Here is a 19,339-nt window from a genome sequence, read left to right as displayed (position 1 = left end):
GGCACTCCCATTGAAACAAATGGAGTAGGGGGGCGCCTGTATGCACCGACGCTACATTCACAACAAGGCTAAAGCCCCCCCTCCGTTTTCAGGATCAGCAATTTATACTATGGATATATACTTATTTTTTGCAGAATAAGGCCTTTAAATGTGCCTAAGAGTTATTGAAATCTTGACAATTAAAGGAACACTCCAGGTAACACTGATGCCTAGGGTCTGAGAGGGCGGGGCGTGGCCCAAGACACCAAAGACTCTTGTATCACACTGCGCCCTCTTGAAGGAATTGTTCAGGAATATCTTTATGGCCTGACTTTAAGATAGGTTATAAATCTGTGATTGGTGGGAATGAGACAGGCGACCCCTGCAACAGTCAGCTATACAAAGCACCTGTACTATATAAAGCACCGCCATAAGCACTTGGCTTTGGTTTATGTGTAGTGGCTGGCAGCTCATTTCCAATTAACTGAGTTGCAGTACCGGAGTCTGGCCACTATGCAGAGACCTGAGCCAACTGTTTGTGGTTCTGTTCTACATAGTACCGGCATTGGAGGTGGTCATATACAGTCATCGGTGCAGGGACTGCCCGTCTCCCTCCCACCAATCAGATATTTATTTCTTATCCAAAGAGCAGGCCATAGAAAAAATAAATTCCTGGACAATCCCTTTAAACCTTGCATCAGACAATACACATGTCGGCATATACAAATGGGAGCAGCACTTTTCTTAGCAGCCATAGTAAAGGTAAATGATAGTGTGTAAAGCCGAGTCCTGGGGCTTTATAAAGATTCAGCAAAGCTTTGACTGTCCAGTGACACCTCTTGCAGATGACTGGCTAATATTGCATTAAAAAATGGTCCTCACAAAGAAGGTGGCCTATAGGTATAGCAGACAGTATCCACAGCCTCTAGTATACATACATAGGACAGTTTAGATCCTTTGTTGTAGACGCCAGCAGTTTCACCAGCGTGACCTCACATATAGTATCTGTGACATGTCAGAGGTCCGTAGGAAATGACTTTCTTCGATAAACATCGCCTCTCTTATCCGTGGACTGGCTTTGGTATCGCAGTTTAGACCTATTTAATTGAGATGCTTTACCACCTGCAACCTGGATAAAGTAAAAGTAGCCATATTGGCCTAATCTCATGCATCTTCTTAGGCCGGGGCTCCACGGGCCGGATACACAGTGATTTGCTCGCGGCAGTAACTACAAAGTGGATGGGATTCATGCAGGGGTGAACCTACCCCTTTCGCCGCCTGAGGCGAACTACAGAAAGCCCCCCCCCCCGGAGGAGGGGGCGGAGCGTAGGGGGCATGACCCTCGAAGGGGCGGGGCTTATCGCCTTTCGCAGGCAGAGAGCAGGCACGAAGAGGACTTGCTCTCTGCCTGAGCGTGAGGGGAGGCTGCTGGAGCAGCGCTGCTCCAGTGGCCTCCCCAAACCACCGCTCGGTGCTAAGCCAGTCCAGGACAGCTTGTCCTGGACTGGCTTAGGTAAGCAAAAATGCCGCCCTCCCCGTGGCCCTGGCATAGCGCCGCCTGAACGGTCGCTTCAGGTCGCCTCATGGGAGGTGCGGCGCTGGATTCATGTGAACCCCATGCCCACTTTACGTTAAAATCTGCAGCGCGAACACGCAGAGATTTCCAAAAAACAGCGCGGTTTTGGAAATCGCAGCATGTTAATTATATCTATGGAAACGCTGGCGGCTTTCCCGTAGATATAATGGTAACAGAAAGTCCGCGGAGGAAAACTCAGTGAAATTTCTGTTCAAAGCACTGCGGGAAGAAGTGCGTTGCGTTCCTGCGGCACTTTAGCACAGCATTTCTGGCCCATGGGTCCTTAGCCTTAAATGGTTTTCCGGGCCAGAATGGAGTTGTTATACTGATGACCTATTCATCTTGGGAGTCCAACACCCAGACCCCACACAGATCAGCTGTTCAGGTACCCTCCAGTCTCCAGTGTGTGGGGAGTGTGTGGGCTTCTATTAAATTGGAGCTGTCTGCCTGCGCTCCCGTTCACTCCACCAACCTCTGAGTCCTAGAGGCAGCTAGAACAGCTGATCTGTATGTGGTCCAGGTGTCATCAGTATGAATACTCTGGGATTTTCTATAGGTCCTTGGTATGTTTTGACAGTCTCTTAACCATTACATTGAACATGAGAGAGACTGCTGCTATATAGTCATGTAAAATGACCATGTAGCAGGAATAACTAGTATATGGCTTGACATTTATTTTCAGAATGAGATTTTTGAGGTTTATTTTGTAACTGATAAAATTTACCATACTGTGTATTCTTCCAGAAATATTGATAGCTAATATGATTGGGTCCTTATGTATCATTATGGCAGCTGCAGTAGGAGTGAGCAGATCATTGGATAGTGGACCATTGTGCAGGGGGGTAGGTGTGTGATACACCTCACAAGTTTCCCAATATACATTCCTCTATTCATGGGTATTAACCATGAAGTGTCTGTAAAAGATCCCAGGAGCCAGTTGGTCACTCACTATCATTGGTGTATGCTTGGTTCAGCTGAGAGTGGATGTCTTGTTGATAGGGCAGTAAGCCAATGATGGACAGATATAGCATTGATATACAGCAGGGGTCGGCAACCTTCGGCCCTCCAGCTGTTGTAAAACTACAACTCCCAGCATGCATACTCGCTCTTGCTGTTCTTGGAGCTCTTATGGAAGTGAATGGAGCATGTTGGGAGTTGTAGTTTTACAGCAGCTGACCCCTGATATACAGCACGCCCGATCCTTCTTCCTCCAACATATCTGTTGAGAAGAATCATAAGTCATAGCTAATTCAGCAAGGCTGGCCAAATTTTATATGTATGAGAGCCATTAGGTCTACATTGTGTCCATGAGACTTAGATACAGTGTTAGTGCATGCTGAAAGGTCTGTGCATAATATGGTGAGTCTGGAAACTTTCTTACAATCCACCCTGATATTTTATCTGACTTGTTACATATCTAATCCTATTATGCCGGGTAGGGATTGTGTGTCAGCCTGAGCCCCGCACAAGTGATAGGTTCATATGTACCAAAAAACCATTCACATATCTCTTCTGTATAACAGAAAAACAACTTTAGCCATAACCTTGTCTGCATCTGAAAATTCTCCTCTGTGTTATGTACACCCCTCTGTTAGGCCGGGGCCCCACAGGCCGGAAACGCCGCGATTTGCCGGAGGCAGAAATGTCACGGGAAAAATCGTGGCATTTCACAGTACTTATAAAGTGGATGGGATTCTTGTGTCTCTTATCAAAAATCGCAGCACGGACACGCTGCGATTTCCAAAACCGTTGCTGTTTTGAAAACCACAGCCTGTCAATTATATCTATGGAAACACCGGCGGCTTCCCCGTAGATATAATTGTAACAGAAAGTCCGCGGAGGAAAACTCTGTGAACTTTCTGTTCAAAGCGCTGCGGGAAGAACTGCGATGCGTTCAAGCCACGGTTGTTGCCACAGCACTTTTGCGCTGCCTTTCCAGTCTGTGGGGCCTTAAAGAGCTCTCAATACAATCGTTGGTTACTACTAAGGGCTAGTTCATAGGGGGCAAGAGGGGGCGGATTTTGACGCAGAATCCACCTCAAAATCCGGCCCCTCACAATAGACGTCTGTTCCCGCTCGCGGAAAAAAGAAGCGAGCTGCCAATTCTTCAAGCGGATTCCACGGCTGATTCAGCCACGGCGTCCGCATCACAACACCTCCCTCCTGACTAGGCCCATTCATTTGGGCCTAATCCAGAGCGGAAAGCCGCAATGGAATGTGTTCACGTGGAGCCCCGTGTGAACTAGGCCTTAAATTCTCCAGTCCCAGAACACGTCTGTACTCCACGGGAGTAGATTGTATGACAGAGCCTGCACCTCCGTTTATTTCTGCATCAACCCTCCCCTTCTGACTACAAGTAAATGGGCTCCTGACTACAAGATGCCACACATAGTGCAAGGATTCCTTACAAGATGGCTCTCTAGCTGTTGAGGACCTACAAGTCCCAGCATCCCCTGACAACTGCAGCTCCACAATAACTGGTACAGATAATACAATTCAATACAATTGTGCCACCATACAGCTCAGCATGTGGTGACAATGACACCTGTCCATGACCTGTTCATTTACATGCTACAAGTACAGCATCAGAAGTTGCCTGAGGGTGGAAGGACTTTTTTTTTTTTTCTTGCTTTTTTTTACAGCAAATGCAGAGTTTCATGTTATTTAGCACATTTGCCCACCCTTGAGTGGACGCTTGCACCTAATGCACCAAGTATGTTTACACACCCCTAACATCGCGCTACATCATGTCAATCTTATGTTCCTCTTAAGTTTTAAGTCCAAATCTTGTGTTTACGACTTCTCTTCTCCATTCCTGTTAATGGGGAATACCTAAAGTATATAATGTGAACGGGATCACTTCTTGTTTTTAGTTGTGGTCTGTGCTTTTTTTTTTTTTTATTTGCATTGCATTTTGTGTGTATTTTACTGGATTTTTTGTAAATGTTTATATGTTCAATAAAACTTTTCTGTGTTTCCTAATTCGTTGTTTTATGAGGTTTATGTTTCTTTCCCTGCAAAAGGCCGGATAGAACTGACTTGTCAGCGCTGCGAGGATCGGAAGATCATCTCTAAAACAAAGCAGTTAAGATTTTCTAACCATGTTGTTCATGTTGATATCATAGTATTGCACAATCTTTTACCTAAAGCCTTATGCACACAATCCAGCGGTTTTTTGATGGAAGTAATGTGCATGTGTTCCTTTTTGACTGCTGTTTTATATCTGTTCCATGTTCTTTTTGAAGTGTCATTCATTTTGTATCCATTTTTTATGGGCCATGAAAAAAAAATTCAAAAAAAACCCCCACCGATCCATTCACTGATATAATCCTGATCTATTTTACGTCACTTAAAAATGAATCCATTGATTTCTATTGGATCTGTGTCAGCTGCTGCCTCAATAGATTTACCAAGGCTGAGTTCACACGGGGTATTTTGGTCAGGATTTTGAGGCGGAATCGGCCTCAAAATCCTGACCAAAAAATGGCTCCCATTGAAATCAATGGGAGCTAGTCAGTTCTTTTTTCCGGGAGCCGTTTGTTCCATTACGAGGTGAATCCGCCTGAAGACACTCCCTCTTCCCGACTAGGCCCATTCATTTGGGCCTAATCCAAAGCGAGTGTGGCAACTGGATGCCATTGCACTTAGGTGGCCTCAAATTCTGGTCCAAAATACCCCGTGTGAAGCCGGCCTAAGAGGCTCTGGCCTTGCCAGCCCCACTCATAGTGTAGGGGGAAAAAAAGTGACAAACTGGGCACAGGCGCTGATATGTACATTGCAACACAAACGTTTCTATATTTCTATCCAATGACGTTTATTTAATCCATTTCAGGAAAGTTTCTCTACAGAATTGTCATATCTGAATAGTAAAGTGGAGATAAATAGAAATAACTGGGCTTCTTTGGTGAAAGGGATCCTATCTTTCTAACACTTTTTTTCTGAGTAACACATCAGAATAGCCTGAAGATAAGGCTATTCTTCTCCTACCTTTCATTGTCTTCTCTGCACTGCTGTTCCGTAGGTATCCCATTTTTTAACGGTATGCAATTGAGTTGTCTCACAGCACTGGGGGCGGGCCTCAGCGCTCAAACAGCACTGGGGGCGTTCCCAATGCTGTGAGGGAACTCTCTCTCCAGCACCGCCAACATCTTCGTCAACAGCGTCCTCTTTTTCCGGCGCAGGTTTCAGACTTCTAGGCCTCGGGCAGAGCAGACTGCGCATGCCCACAGGCCACGAGAAAATGCAGTATTGTAAGCGGCCACCTTCTTGTGGCCTGTGGGCATGCACAATCTGCTCTGCCCGAGGCCTAGAAGTCTGAAACCTGCGCTGGAAGAAGAGGATGAAGAGGACACTGCTAATGAAGATGGAGGCGGCATTGGGGACGCCTCCAATAGCAGCATTGGGGACGCCTCCAGTACTGTTTGAATGCTGGGGACCGTCCCCAGTGCTGCAAGAGAACTCATTTGCATACCGACAAAAACTAGGATTCCTACGGAATGCCCCCTAAGTTTTGGCAAGTTTCCTTGGGCTTAATTCACTGCCGTCAGTTACTGTCAATTTTGCCCCAAGTGCTGCGAAGGAACTCATTTACATGCCGACAAAAACTGAGATTACAGGCAAATGGCGGCGCGAAGAAGACAACGAAAGTTAAGAGAAGAATAGCCTTTCTTAAGGCTATTCCGACGTGTTTCTCATCAAAAAAAGTGTTTGAAAGATAGGATCCCTTTAATGTGTAGTACTAATAGGAAAGAATTTTCTTTTGATATGGAGAGCGGCACAAAGGACAAACAAGACATTCACCAAGTGAGAACTCTTCAAATGCCTGGAGACAAGCATGGTGAAACACATGGGAGCAGGACAGAAGGACGACAGGTCGGTCAGATGGGCTTTTGTGTTCTTCATTATGGTGACACAGCGGCATAATACATATGGGACAGTCCAATATTTCCTGTCGAACTGCCTAGAGAAAAGAAATATGGACAGAGTTTAAGAAAACTACTGATATCACTAACCTACATAAGCTTAGCTCCTGAATAGTTAACTAAATGGGAACATTTGGAAAAACGTGAATGAATTTCCATGGTACATGATTTATACTTGGGCTGGAGCCTATATGAGAGCACGCCCTAGTCCTAGAGCTGGCCGATGGCAGACTAGACTTCTGATTGGCCATGGTGGATATTTTTGGTTGCTTGTCAGTGTTTGGCACAATCGGTCATTTTTGGCTGATCATCAGACATCTCGTGCAAACTCACAGGGGGAAATTCATCAGTTTTCTGGTGTAGAGGGATGATATTGAGGTGTGTGTGTTCAGTTCAAGTTCCTTTCTTGTACTAAACTTACTCCTCAATCCCCCATCCGCGCCTCGTCCACCACAATGTGCAAATGGCCTGAGACAGTGACGCCTCAGCTAAGTGATTTATTTTTTTTTAACTCTTCTAACACTACCTGGAGTCTATTTCCATTCTGGCATAGAGACATCTGACAGATTTAAGAAGATTCCACATCCTCTTCCTAAGTCTCTGGTTCCATTTCACCATTATTAAGGCCAGGTTCACACAGGGGTTTTTTGACCGGATTTTGACCCCGAATCTGCGTCAGAATCCAGAATCATTTCCATTTTCTGCAAGCGGTTTGTTCCCACTCGCGGAAAAAAGAAGTGAGCTGCCCTTTCTTCCGGCGGATTCCGCGTCTCAATCAGCCATGGACGTCCTCATCGCGACACCTCCCTCCCGACTAGGCCCGTTCATTTGGGCCTAATCCGGAGCAGAATGCCATGATTGTATGCCAGTGCACCAGCATCCAGTCGTGGCTAGCTGTTTTTTGGACCGGAATCTGAGGCGGCCTCTGCTTCAAATTCCGGTTCAAAAAACCCCCCTTTGAACCCAGCCTAAAACTGACGTACAATATGCGTGTCTTAAAATCCAGCTAAACTACCCCCAATAGGGCAGTTGTTGATGGTGGGATTGTTCATATGAACGTTCTATAGATCTAAAGTTTGTAGCCAGCACCAGACCAACATTTACTAAAAGAATCTACTGCCTAATAAGGGGGTAACTTCAAAGGGTTGTTATTGGAACGGCATGAACATAGGAAAAAACCTGACTGTGGGGTGGAATTATTACTACCGCTCTAGCTTTAGACCGCACAGAAATAGAGCAGATGCGCCAAAATCACTACAGAAGCCCATACTGGGTGGTGATTTTGGTACATCCTTCTCTAACCTTATACTACCCCTTAGTTGGATAATTTTACCAGAATTTTGCTCCGCTATCTTATAACTTCACACATCCAGGTTTCCTCCATTTTTTTGCCATAATAAATCAGTGTTATCCGTATACAGTATCCTGACATAACTGAGACTGTAAGAGATATATACGTATCTGTAGACCTCACCTGCAGCTGTATTTTTTCCCAATCCGCTTCACCAATTTCTGGGTGACATATTTGTTCCAGCTGATAGAAAACACTGTGACTTCTAGCAATTGACTGATCGATCTCCCTAAACAGGCCATCAATGTCCGTGTCGCAGCATCTTACTAGATGGTCTGAGATTTCTGACAACTGGGATGGAAAAAGAGATGGCTCTGTAATACTGGAGTAACGTACAAAAAAATAGACACCTAAAACCTCTTACTCTGAAGTATCTTACCATTACAGTCATACAATATATATGTTTTGGACTCCCCTCCTTCTAAACCCCATAACTTTTTTATTTCTCTGCTCTCAGAGCCATATGAGCTCTTAATGTTTGCAGGACAAATTGTTTTTCATGATGCCGCCATTAATTATTCTGTATAATGTGCTGGGAAGCTGGGAAAAATTCAGAATAGGGGGATTTGAAGAAAAAGTGCATTTGTGCGATTTTCTTCTGGGCTTCGTTTTTACAGCGTTCACTGCGCAGCCACAATGACCTGTCCCCTGTATTCTGTGTTTCGGTATGATTCCGGGGATACCTAATTTATATGCATTTATTTACATTTTAACCCCTTAACAAAAATCCAAAACTGTGCCAAAATTTTTTTTCTTAGTCGCCATATTCCGACACCTGTAATTTTTTTATACTTCTGTGTACGGCCTTGAACCCCTAGGGGGTCTGATCACTAATGTAATGCATTACAATGCTAATGCATTAAAAAAAACAAAAACGGCTCTTCTATTGCAGGCTACATAGAATAGCTTGCAATAGAATCCATTGAATGACAGGCTGGGGAGCCTTCACAAGGCTCCCAGCTGTCATGGCAACGGGATCCCAGACCTGGATCGCCAAGAAAATGGCGCCTCGGTCATATTTACTAGTACGGTGGATGTTGGGAAGGGGTTAAGTAGCAGGGGACATTACCTGTTCTTTGTCTAACACCATTTTTGGCACCCATAGCAGATGTTACTTCGCTTCCCCCATAAAAATTTTCGCAGTATTTTGAATTATTACTTAAAATTGGGGCCTATGATCCAACTATCCTTTATTATCTTATAACATGACCTGCTATCCCATGTACTACCTTGCAGGTCTATTTATAGCAATACTATGTTAAAAAAAATTGAGAAATACAGCAGCTCTGGAGGGATATTCAGAAGATATATATACAGGGATATACGGCTTTTCTTATCCACAGGGCGAGGGTAAGTGTCCAATCACTGAGTCTCCCAGTGAACAGGAGGACAGTGGACCAAAAGTCCCCATAGGGCCTTGTGATTGGCACACCAGTGCGCTTGTATGACCGGCGCTTCATTCATTCCTATGGGACTGTGGGAGTTGCTGGAGTCTTGGCAGCCCCATAGAAATGAATGAAGTGCCAGTCATACAAGCGCACTGGTGCGCCAATCACAAGGCCTTAGGGGGCTTTCGGTCTGCTGTCCTCCTGATCACTGAGAGATCTGGTGATCGCACCCTTAGGTATCAAACACTTATCCCCTTTCCTTTGGCTTGGGGATAGGTTTCCATATCGAGACAACCCCTTTAATCAATTTATCAGAAATGTTTGGCCCCATCTACTCTCTCTAGCCCCAGCCACTTTCTAGAAAAAGTCACAAACTGACTTCACTATTAAACCACGTTCCATAATTTGCAACTTTGTATGAACTAAAAGTCGCTTGATAAATTCCCTTCTCCTTCTTTTAGTCTTTTTTTTTCCTTTTTTCTTCTTTCACATATTGTAAGTTATGAAACTGTGAAAAAGTGAAAGTGACGCAGGCAAACGCCTGACACGCTGGCCGCCATACATCAGCACAAAGGCCCCGCCGCTGTACAGGCTCCTTCTACTACCAGAGGTAACAATACAACCCGGGCGGACACCGCATAAATCATTCCTACAGCCTTTGAGAGCGACTTCAATGATGACTTTTTCTGAATATACATTTTTCATCAGGCAGAAAACATTTCCTTACGACAAATGAATTAACCTGACATTCTGGTCTCGACTTCACAAAATATTTCAGCTTAGAAAGAGGCGAAACTTCAGCAAAGTCAAGATAGCAATGATAGAAACTTTCCATTAGCTGCAATGAGCAGTCACGGGGCTTAGAGGAGTGTTTGCTTAGCAGCGCTCATTACGGCCAGCGGCCTATAGCTCCGGCTTTGTGTTCCGATGAAGAAAGGAGACAGATCTGCCAGCTTTTATAAATTGACGTAGTAATGTAAACCAATTAGGCAGTCACGTCCGCCTTTCATATCCAGCCGCTAATTCATCTCTGCTACAAGCCCCTTTGTTACTGAAGCTGAACACATACACGACCCTACACTTCTAGTGGATGACATCCAGGTGAATGGGGAGAAAGGTGTGTCTCCTCACTGAGTAACCACAATACGGGGGCTATGGGGGTTCTATCTATAGGGCTAGAAATAAAGCGGCTTATGAAATGTCATTTACATATAAAATGTACTTTCATGTTAAAGGGGTTGCCCCATAACACTTATCCCTTACTCTCTGTCACATTGCTGGGGTTTGGCTACTAGGACCCTCAGTATTCAGGAGAATGGGGGGCTGAAAGTCACCTTGTATCCTCCCTGTGAATGAAAGGCCAGTGCAATGCAACGTGACCAATGCTCCATTCACTGCTATCAGGCTGCCAGGCGTGCAATCTTCTGTAGATAGTGGAAAAGAGTCTATAAGGGGACAGCCCCTTTAATGTCAAGCTCCAATAATGGATCACACTTTGTTCCGGTCTCTGTATCAACAGCGAACCCAGGACAACGGACAGCTCTGTACACTGAGTAGTGTCAGTGCCAGGTTACTGCAGGAATGACCCCTACACAGTGGATGGAGTGGTCTGCTCCTAGCTCCAACCACTGTGTAGTTCTGGCACAGGTGACTACTGACAACAGATGCTTAGTGTGCGTCTCCCACCGAGATGATAGTGATGACCTATCTTAATCATGTCAGCAATATCTAAAGCCTGGAAAGCCTCTTTAAGGCACCACGTGGCGGAAACGCAGCTTTTTTTTGTTGCAGATTTTGTTGCGTTTTTTTGAGCCAAAGCCAGGAGTGGATTGAGCAGAAGATTGAAGTATAAGAGCTGCCTATATATTTCCAATTCCTTTTGTAGCCATTCTTGACTTTGGCTCAAAAAACCACAACAAAATCTGCAGCAAAAAAAAAGCTGCATTTCCGCCACGTGGGGGCTCAGACTAAGGGTGAATTCACACTGAGTAAACGCTAGCTTATTCTGAACGTAAAACACGTTCAGAATAAGCGGCGTCTAAAGCAGCTCCATTCATTTCTATGGGAGCGGGGATACGAGCGCTCCCCATAGAAATGAATGGGCTGCTTCTTTCACTCCGTGCAGTCCCATTGAAGTGAATGGGGAGTGCCGGTGTGTACGCTCCGGCATGAGCAGAGCTTGCCGTATACGCCGGCACTCCCCATTCACTTCAATGGGACTGCACGGAGTGAAAGAAGCAGCCCATTCATTTCTATGGGGAGCGCTCGTATCCCCGCTCCCATAGAAATGAATGGAGCTACTTTAGACGCCGCTTATTCTGAACGTGTTTTACGTTCAGAATAAGCTAGCGTTTACTCAGTGTGAATGCACCCTAAGGCTGGAGTCCCACGTTGCAGAAATGCAGCTTTTTGTTGCAGATTTTGCTGTGGTTTCTTGAGCCAAAGTCAGGACTGGATTGAATAGAAGGGAGAAGTATAAGAACTTCCTATGTATCTCCTGTTCCTTTTGTAGACAGTCTTGGCTTGCTGGGACTCCGACCAATCATGTGAATTACTCATCCATGACCCTGTATGAATTAAAGAGGTTTTCCAAGAAAATGATATCAGTGACCTATGCTGAGGATAATATATCAGATTAGTGGGGTCGGACAACACCCTGATCGGCTGTTCTTAGCAACTGCTATGCAGAGAACAGAGCTGGAAGCAGATCGCTCTCTTCTCCATGTAGTAGCTGTGCTCAGTTACTGCAGCTATAAGATAAGATAAGATAATCCTTTAATAGTCCCACGGTGGGGACAGTGCTCCTGTTCATTAGTTTAGTAGTTGAGCTGCTGTAAATCAGCAAGATCGCTACACTGAGAAAGCATCTATCTACTTCCAGATCTGCTCTCCATATAGCAGCTGCTGAGATAAGCTGATCGGCAGGGTTCTCTGGTATCGCTGATACGCATAGGTCATCAATATCATTTTGCCATGAAACCCCTTTAAGTGGATGTCATACATGCACACTGTTACTACACTCACCGGCCACTTTATTAGGTACACCATGCTAGTAACGGGTTGGACCCCCTTTTGCCTTCAGAACTGCCTCAATTCTTCGTGGCATAGATTCAACAAGGTGCTGGAAGCATTCCTCAGAGATTTTGGTCCATATTGACCTGATGGCATCACACAGTTGCCGCAGATTTGTCGGCTGCACATCCATGATGCGAATCTCCCGTTCCACCACATCCCAAAGATGCTCTATTGGATTGAGATCTGGTGACTGTGGAGGCCATTGGAGTACAGTGAACTCATTGTCATGTTCAAGAAACCAGTCTGAGATGATTCCAGCTTTATGACATGGCATTGCATTATCCTGCTGAAAGTAGCCATCAGATGTTGGGTACATTGTGGTCATAAAGGGATGGACATGGTCAGCAACAATACTCAGGTAGGCTTTGGCGTTGCAACGATGCTCAATTGGTACCAAGGGGCCCAAAGAGTGCCAAGAAAATATTCCCCACACCATGACATCACCACCACCAGCCTGAACCGTTACCGATACAAGGCAGGATGGATCCATGCTTTTATGTTGTTGACGCCAAATTCTGACCCTACCATCCGAATGTCGCAGCAGAAATCGAGACTCATCAGACCAGGCAACGTTTTTCCAATCTTCAATTGTCCAATTTCGATGAGCTTGTGCAAATTGTAGCCTCAGTTTCCTGTTCTTAGCTGAAAGGAGTGGCACCCGGTGTGGTCTTCTGCTGCTGTAGCCCATCTGCCTCAAAGTTCGAGGTACTGTGCGTTCAGAGATGCTCTTCTGGCTACCTTGGTTGTAACGGGTGGCTATTTGAGTCACTGTTGCCTTTCTATCAGCTCGAACCAGTCTGGCCATTCTCCTCTGACCTCTGGCATCAACAACGTATTTCCGCCCACAGAACTGCCACTCACTGGATGTTTTTTCTTTTTCGGACCATTCTCTGTAAACCCTAGAGATGGTTGTGCGTGAAAATCCCAGTAGATCAGCAGTTTCTGAAATACTCAGACCAGCCCTTCTGGCACCAACAACCATGCCACGTTCAAAGGCACTCAAATCACCTTTCTTCCCCATACTGATGCTCGGTTTGAACTGCAGGAGATTGTCTTGACCATGTCTACATGCCGAAATGCACTGAGTTGCTGCCATGTGATTGGCTGATTAGAAATTAAGTGTTAACGAGCAGTTGGACAGGTGTACCTAATAAAGTGGCCGGTGAGTGTATATTCTAGGTCTGGGATTTGATATCCATGGACAGCTATCTTCATCAGTCCTATAGACTTCCAATGGAGTGTCAGTATACATTCCAAGTAAAGAAGACAAGACCTCCATGGCCTAGTAATCTGACACTTATCTACACTAGATCCTGATAATGTTGCTTATGATGGGTCATAAATTGAAGATCCTTGGAGAGCTAACACCTGGACTCTGTAAGGGTAAGCATAAGGGTTGGTTCACACTAGCGCTTGTATTCCGTCCACAAGGAGTCCACATGGAGACCCCCCACCCCCGGACAGAATGCAATGGCAATTGCAAGCGATGTGCTTGCAAAGCACATGGAGCCCATAGACTAAAATGGGCTCTGTGTGCTTGCCGTGCACTTCCCACACAAATGAATTGTGCGGGCAGTGCGCAGCAAGCACACGGAGCCCATTATAGTCTATGGGCTCTGTGTGCTTAACTGCACAGCGCTTGCATTAGCGTTGGTATTCTGTCCGGGGGGGTCTCCATGTGGACTCCTTGCAGACGGAATACAAGCGCTAGTGTGAACCAACCCTAAGTTCACACGGGGTTTTTTGGATTGAAACCTGAGGCAAACCAATACAATTACAATCCAAAAACCGGGTAGCCGTGACTGAAACCCGATGCACTGCACCAGCATCCAGCTGCATACTCTGCTCCGAAGTAGGCCCAATGAATGGGCCTAGTCGGGAGTGTTTTCAGGCCGAATCGCGAGGCAACTCGGCCTGAAAAATGAGCACCTCGCTTCTTTTTTCCGGGAGTCGGAATAAACGGCTCCCGGAAAAAAGACCTGAGTGGCTCCCATTGATTTCAATGAGAGCAGTCTTTTTGGTCAGGATTTTAAGGCGATTACGGCCTCAAAACCCTGACTAAAAAACTCTGTGTGAACTTACCCTCAATCAGAAGTTAGAAGTGGCAGTGGCGGCCATGAGGGCCATGTGATGTCAAATTCATCGGTCACATGGCCGATCGCAGCTCTATCCCATTCAATAGAATACCGCCCGCACCCGCTATACAAATGTAGTGTAGAGGCTGCAGCACCCCAGCATTTACACTACATCTGATGGGCAAGGGCCCGGGTGTCGAACCCCTGACGATCTTTAATTGATGACCTATCCTAAGTATAGGTCATCAATTAAGAAGTCCAGAAAACCCCTTTAACAAAACTGAAGCAAAGCTGGTGGACACATCTATGCGTGTATATTCAGACATCAGGTTAAAGGCTCCCGTGCCAATGTTTAAATCCCCTCCCATTAAAGAGCATAGTACACACAAAATGCAACAAAGACGTATTCACCTGTAACTGGTTTTTATTCTCCACACGGCCAACAAGCCAACAAAGACGTGTTAACAGCTCCACAATGCTGAAATTAGCTAAAGCAGAGCAAGGAGAATACAAAAGTCTGGAAAAAAAAGTATATACAAAGATAAAAAAAAAGACTAAGAAGGAGAACGCCCAGGTGAACTTTCTGCACTCCGAGGAGTCATTTTTTTCAAGTAATCCATCTTAATGTCAGCAAATTGCTTACTAATGTGTTGACTTATTGCAATCTTGAAAAGTAAAATGAAAAGAGCTGGAATTTACTGCACATCAATGAGTCAGTGATAAGGCATTACGGGGTTAATATCTTCCTGCTCCCGCTCCTTACAGCCAGCCCTGGCTGACAGCACAATGTTTGCCCTGTCCTGGACAGACCAATAAGTAAAACCCCATGACCGGCCCAGTGTTTGGCCACATTAAAATGAAAGCATTTCGGGAAATGTCATGGCAGGAGAGACAAATCCTACAGCCCTCCATGTTATTTCACAGCCAAAGTCGCTCCTTATAAAGAGCAGGGCCGGCATTAAATCCTGCTCCAGATAATGTAATGCATATGAAAAAGATTTACAGGCCCCCGTAAAATGAGCTGCTTCAATTAAATGGCTTATGCAAGCACGGTTTATAGGTAGGGATCAAAGCGGCCTGCGACTGCCGCGGCTACAATGTAGGTAAGAGTTTGCTTTCTGTACACACACATTGTGGAGACTGACATAAATGAGATAGTTGCTGTGACCTTTTAGGGACTCTTAGATCTTAGTAAAACTACTGTGGCTCTGTCAGACGTGTAATAAACATATCATTCTCAGTTCATGTCCTGGACACAATCAACAGGAACACGGGAACCCAGAAACTAGTGGAAGAGCCTGATCCACCCCCATATATACCCCTCCAGATCTACAACAGGGCTGTGCTAAGAGGAAATAAAGGGTAAGGACAGAATGGGTTATATGATGTCTAATGATAGATTACATTGTATCAGACCGAATGTTACCTCTTATATCACTACAGGGGAGCTGGAATCAAGTCATAGCAATACCAAATAGCACTACATTACATGGTGGGATCTATCTATCTATCTATCTATCTATCTATCTATCTATCTATCTATCTATCTATCATCTATCTCATTATCTATCTATCTATCTATCTATCTATCTATCTATCTATCTCTCTGCCTATCTATCTATCTATCTATCTATCTATCTATCTATCTATTATTTATCTATCTATCTATCTATCTATCTATCTATCTATCTATCATCTATCTATCTATCTATCTATCTCATATCTATCTATCTATCTATCTCATATCTATCTATCTATCTATCTATCTATCTATCTAATATCTATCTATCTCTCTATCTATCTATCTATCTCTCTATCTATCTATCTATCATCTATCTCCTATCTATCTATCTATCTATCTATCTATCTATCTATCTATCTATCTATCTATCTATCTATCTCACTGGGTGAACTTTGGGTTGGGCCACCACTATTTTCAGGTAACATAGTAATAGGCTTATTTATTCCTGCCTGTGACTAGTTACCGTCAGTGTGGCCATCTATTTGTATAAAGTATGTAAGCACACTCCCGGATATATAAAGCATACAGTATACATGTATTTTCAGGTGCTATCCTTTCTAGATATATACTGTAAATCCGCTTTTCTAGAAGTGATCTTGCAATGACAGAGTGAATCTTCCAGGACTACCACAGCAGTTCTCAGCAGGTATAGTAATAACTATCATATATACGATATAATACACACAACAGTCCTTGAGGTAATGTGAACGTCTTCATTCCTTCTGACTTAGAACATAATAAACCTATTAGCCTTACAGACATTTTATGAGGAATTGGGGAGACTGAAGATTTGCTGTTGATTTATTGAAATGCAATGAACTCTTATACCCATTACCTCCTATTTACTGGGCTTCTTAAGTCCAGGGTAATGTGACACTAAAGTTTTATCATTCCTTATAAGATAAGATGAACAAGTACCTTCTCCTCAAAGAACTTTTTCCGTAACTTGGGGTCTTTAGGAGGGTTTGTTTGTCGTAAGTGTTTGTACCATTTCCGCACTATGTATCCCCTCCAACAAGCTTGTATCCTGAGGAATAAAGTGAAAAAACTGAATGAATATGGTTAGAAGACTGACCTGACCAATGATAGGCCATCAGTATTAGAGATGAGCGAACACTAAAATGTTCGAGGTTCGAAATTCGATTCGAACAGCCGCTCAATGTTCGTGTGTTCGAACGGGTTTCGAACCCCATTATAGTCTATGGGGAACAGATACTCGTTAAGGGGGAAACCCAAATCCGTGTCTGGAGGGTCACCAAGTCCACTATGACACCCCAGGAAATGATGCCAACACCTCTGGAATGACACTGGGACAGCAGGGGAAGCATGTCTGGGGGCATCTAACACACCAAAGACCCTCTATTACCCCAACATCACAGCCTAACAACTACACACTTTACACACTCAATACCACCTCTCTGACAGTAGGAAAACACCTTGAAACATGTGTATTTGGCACTTGCAGTGAGGAGAGCTTGTCACCAGCAGTGAATTTGGCCCTTGTAGTAAGTTGAGGTTGGCACCAACATTTGTTTTGAAAATCAGGGTGGATTGAGCCTCTAACCAGCAGAGTTTGGGCAAATTCATGGTGGAGGGAGCCTCTAAAAACCCCAGTTTGGACCAATTCATGGTGGAGGGAGCCTCTAACCAGCCCAGTGTGGGCAAATTCATGGTGGAGGGAGCCTCTAAAAAACCCAGTTTGGACCAATTCATGGTGGAGGGAGCCTCTAACCAGCCCAGTTTGGGCAAATTCATGGTGGAGGGAGCCTCTAAAAAACCCAGTTTGGACCAATTCATGGTGGAGGGAGCCTCTAACCAGCCCAGTTTGGGCAAATTCATGGTGGAGGGAGCCTCTAACCAGCCCAGTTTGGGCAAATTCATGGTGGAGGGAGCCTCTAAACAGCCCAGTTTGGGCAAATTCATGGTGGAGGGAGCCTCTAAACAGCCCAGTTTGGGCAAATTCATGGTGGAGGGAGCCTCTAACCAGCCCAGTTTGGACCAATTAATGGTGGAGGGAGCCTCTAACCAGCCCAGTTTGGGCAAATTCATGGTGGAGGGAGCCTCTAAACAGCCCAGTTTGGACCAATTCATGGTGGAGGGAGCCTCTAAAAAACCCAGTTTGGACCAATTCATGGTGGAGGGAGCCTCTAAACAGCCCAGTTTGGGCAAATTCATGGTGGAGGGAGCCTCTAACCAGCCCAGTTTGGACCAATTCATGGTGGAGGGAGCCTCTAACCAGCCCAGTTTGGGCAAATTCATGGTGGAGGGAGCCTCTAAACAGCCCAGTTTGGACCAATTCATGGTGGAGGGAGCCTCTAAAAAACCCAGTTTGGACCAATTCATGGTGGAGGGAGCCTCTAAACAGCCCAGTTTGGGCAAATTCATGGTGGAGGGAGCCTCTAACCAGCCCAGTTTGGACCAATTCATGGTGGAGGGAGCCTCTAAAAACCCCAGTTTGGACCAATTCATGGTGGAGGGAGCCTCTAACCAGCCCAGTTTGGATCAATTAATGGTGGAGGGAGCCTCTAAACAGCCAAGGTTGGACCAATTCATGGTGGAGGGAGCCTCTAAAAACCCCAGTTTGGACCAATTCATGGTGGAGGGAGCCTCTAACCAGCCCAGTTTGGGCAAATTCATGGTGGAGGGAGCCTCTAACCAGCCCAGTTTGGACCAATTAATGGTGGAGGGAGCCTCTAAACAGCCAAGTTTGGACCAATTCATGGTGGAGGGAGCCTCTAAAAACCCCAGTTTGGACCAATTCATGGTGGAGGGAGCCTCTAACCAGCCCAGTTTGGGCAAATTCATGGTGGAGGGAGCCTCTAAACAGCCCAGTTTGGGCACATTCATGGTGGAGGGAGCCTCTAACCAGCCCAGTTTGGACCAATTAATGGTGGAGGGAGCCGCTAAACAGCCCAGTTTGGACCAATTCATGGTGGAGGGAGCCTCTAAAAACCCCAGTTTGGACCAATTCATGGTGGAGGGAGCCTCTAAAAAACCCAGTTTGGACCGATTCATGGTGGAGGGAGCCTCTAACCAGCCCAGTTTGGACCAATTAATGGTGGAGGGAGCCTCTAAACAGCCAAGTTTGGACCAATTCATGGTGGAGGGAGCCTCTAAAAACCCCAGTTTGGACCAATTCATGGTGGAGGGAGCCTCTAACCAGCCCAGTTTGGGCAAATTCATGGTGGAGGGAGCCTCTAAACAGCCCAGTTTGGACCAATTCATGGTGGAGGGAGCCTCTAACCAGCCCAGTTTGGGCAAATTCATGGTGGAGGGAGCCTCTAAAAAACCCAGTTTGGACCAATTCATGGTGGAGGGAGCCTCTAACCAGCCCAGTTTGGGCAAATTCATGGTGGAGGGAGCCTCTAAACAGCCCAGTTTGGGCAAATTCATGGTGGAGGGAGCCTCTAAACAGCCCAGTTTGGGCAAATTCATGGTGGAGGGAGCCTCT

At 45.4% G+C, this 19,339-nt stretch overlaps 2 protein-coding genes across 2 annotated transcripts in view; one reads left to right on the top strand and one right to left on the bottom strand.

Annotated features, from left to right (window-relative positions):
* Positions 1–19,339, top strand: part of LMBR1 (limb development membrane protein 1) — a 218,363-nt gene that overhangs the window by 103,700 nt on the left and 95,324 nt on the right. The window lies entirely within an intron of this gene.
* The window catches only part of RNF32 (ring finger protein 32), a 42,079-nt gene continuing 29,033 nt past the window's right edge, over positions 6,294–19,339 (bottom strand). Inside the window, exons 6-8 of the mRNA XM_075271552.1 lie at positions 16,807–16,915; positions 7,952–8,119; positions 6,294–6,515 (exon numbers count right to left, since the gene is read on the bottom strand). Coding sequence (XP_075127653.1) covers positions 6,294–6,515; positions 7,952–8,119; positions 16,807–16,915 — 499 coding nt within the window. The remainder of the gene's footprint in view (positions 6,516–7,951; positions 8,120–16,806; positions 16,916–19,339) is intronic.

This window comes from Leptodactylus fuscus, chromosome 4, assembly GCF_031893055.1.
Source record: "Leptodactylus fuscus isolate aLepFus1 chromosome 4, aLepFus1.hap2, whole genome shotgun sequence".
Classification (NCBI taxonomy): Eukaryota; Metazoa; Chordata; class Amphibia; order Anura; family Leptodactylidae; genus Leptodactylus; species Leptodactylus fuscus.
Note: the sequence above shows the minus strand (reverse complement) of the source record. Positions and strands in the feature narration are given on the sequence as shown.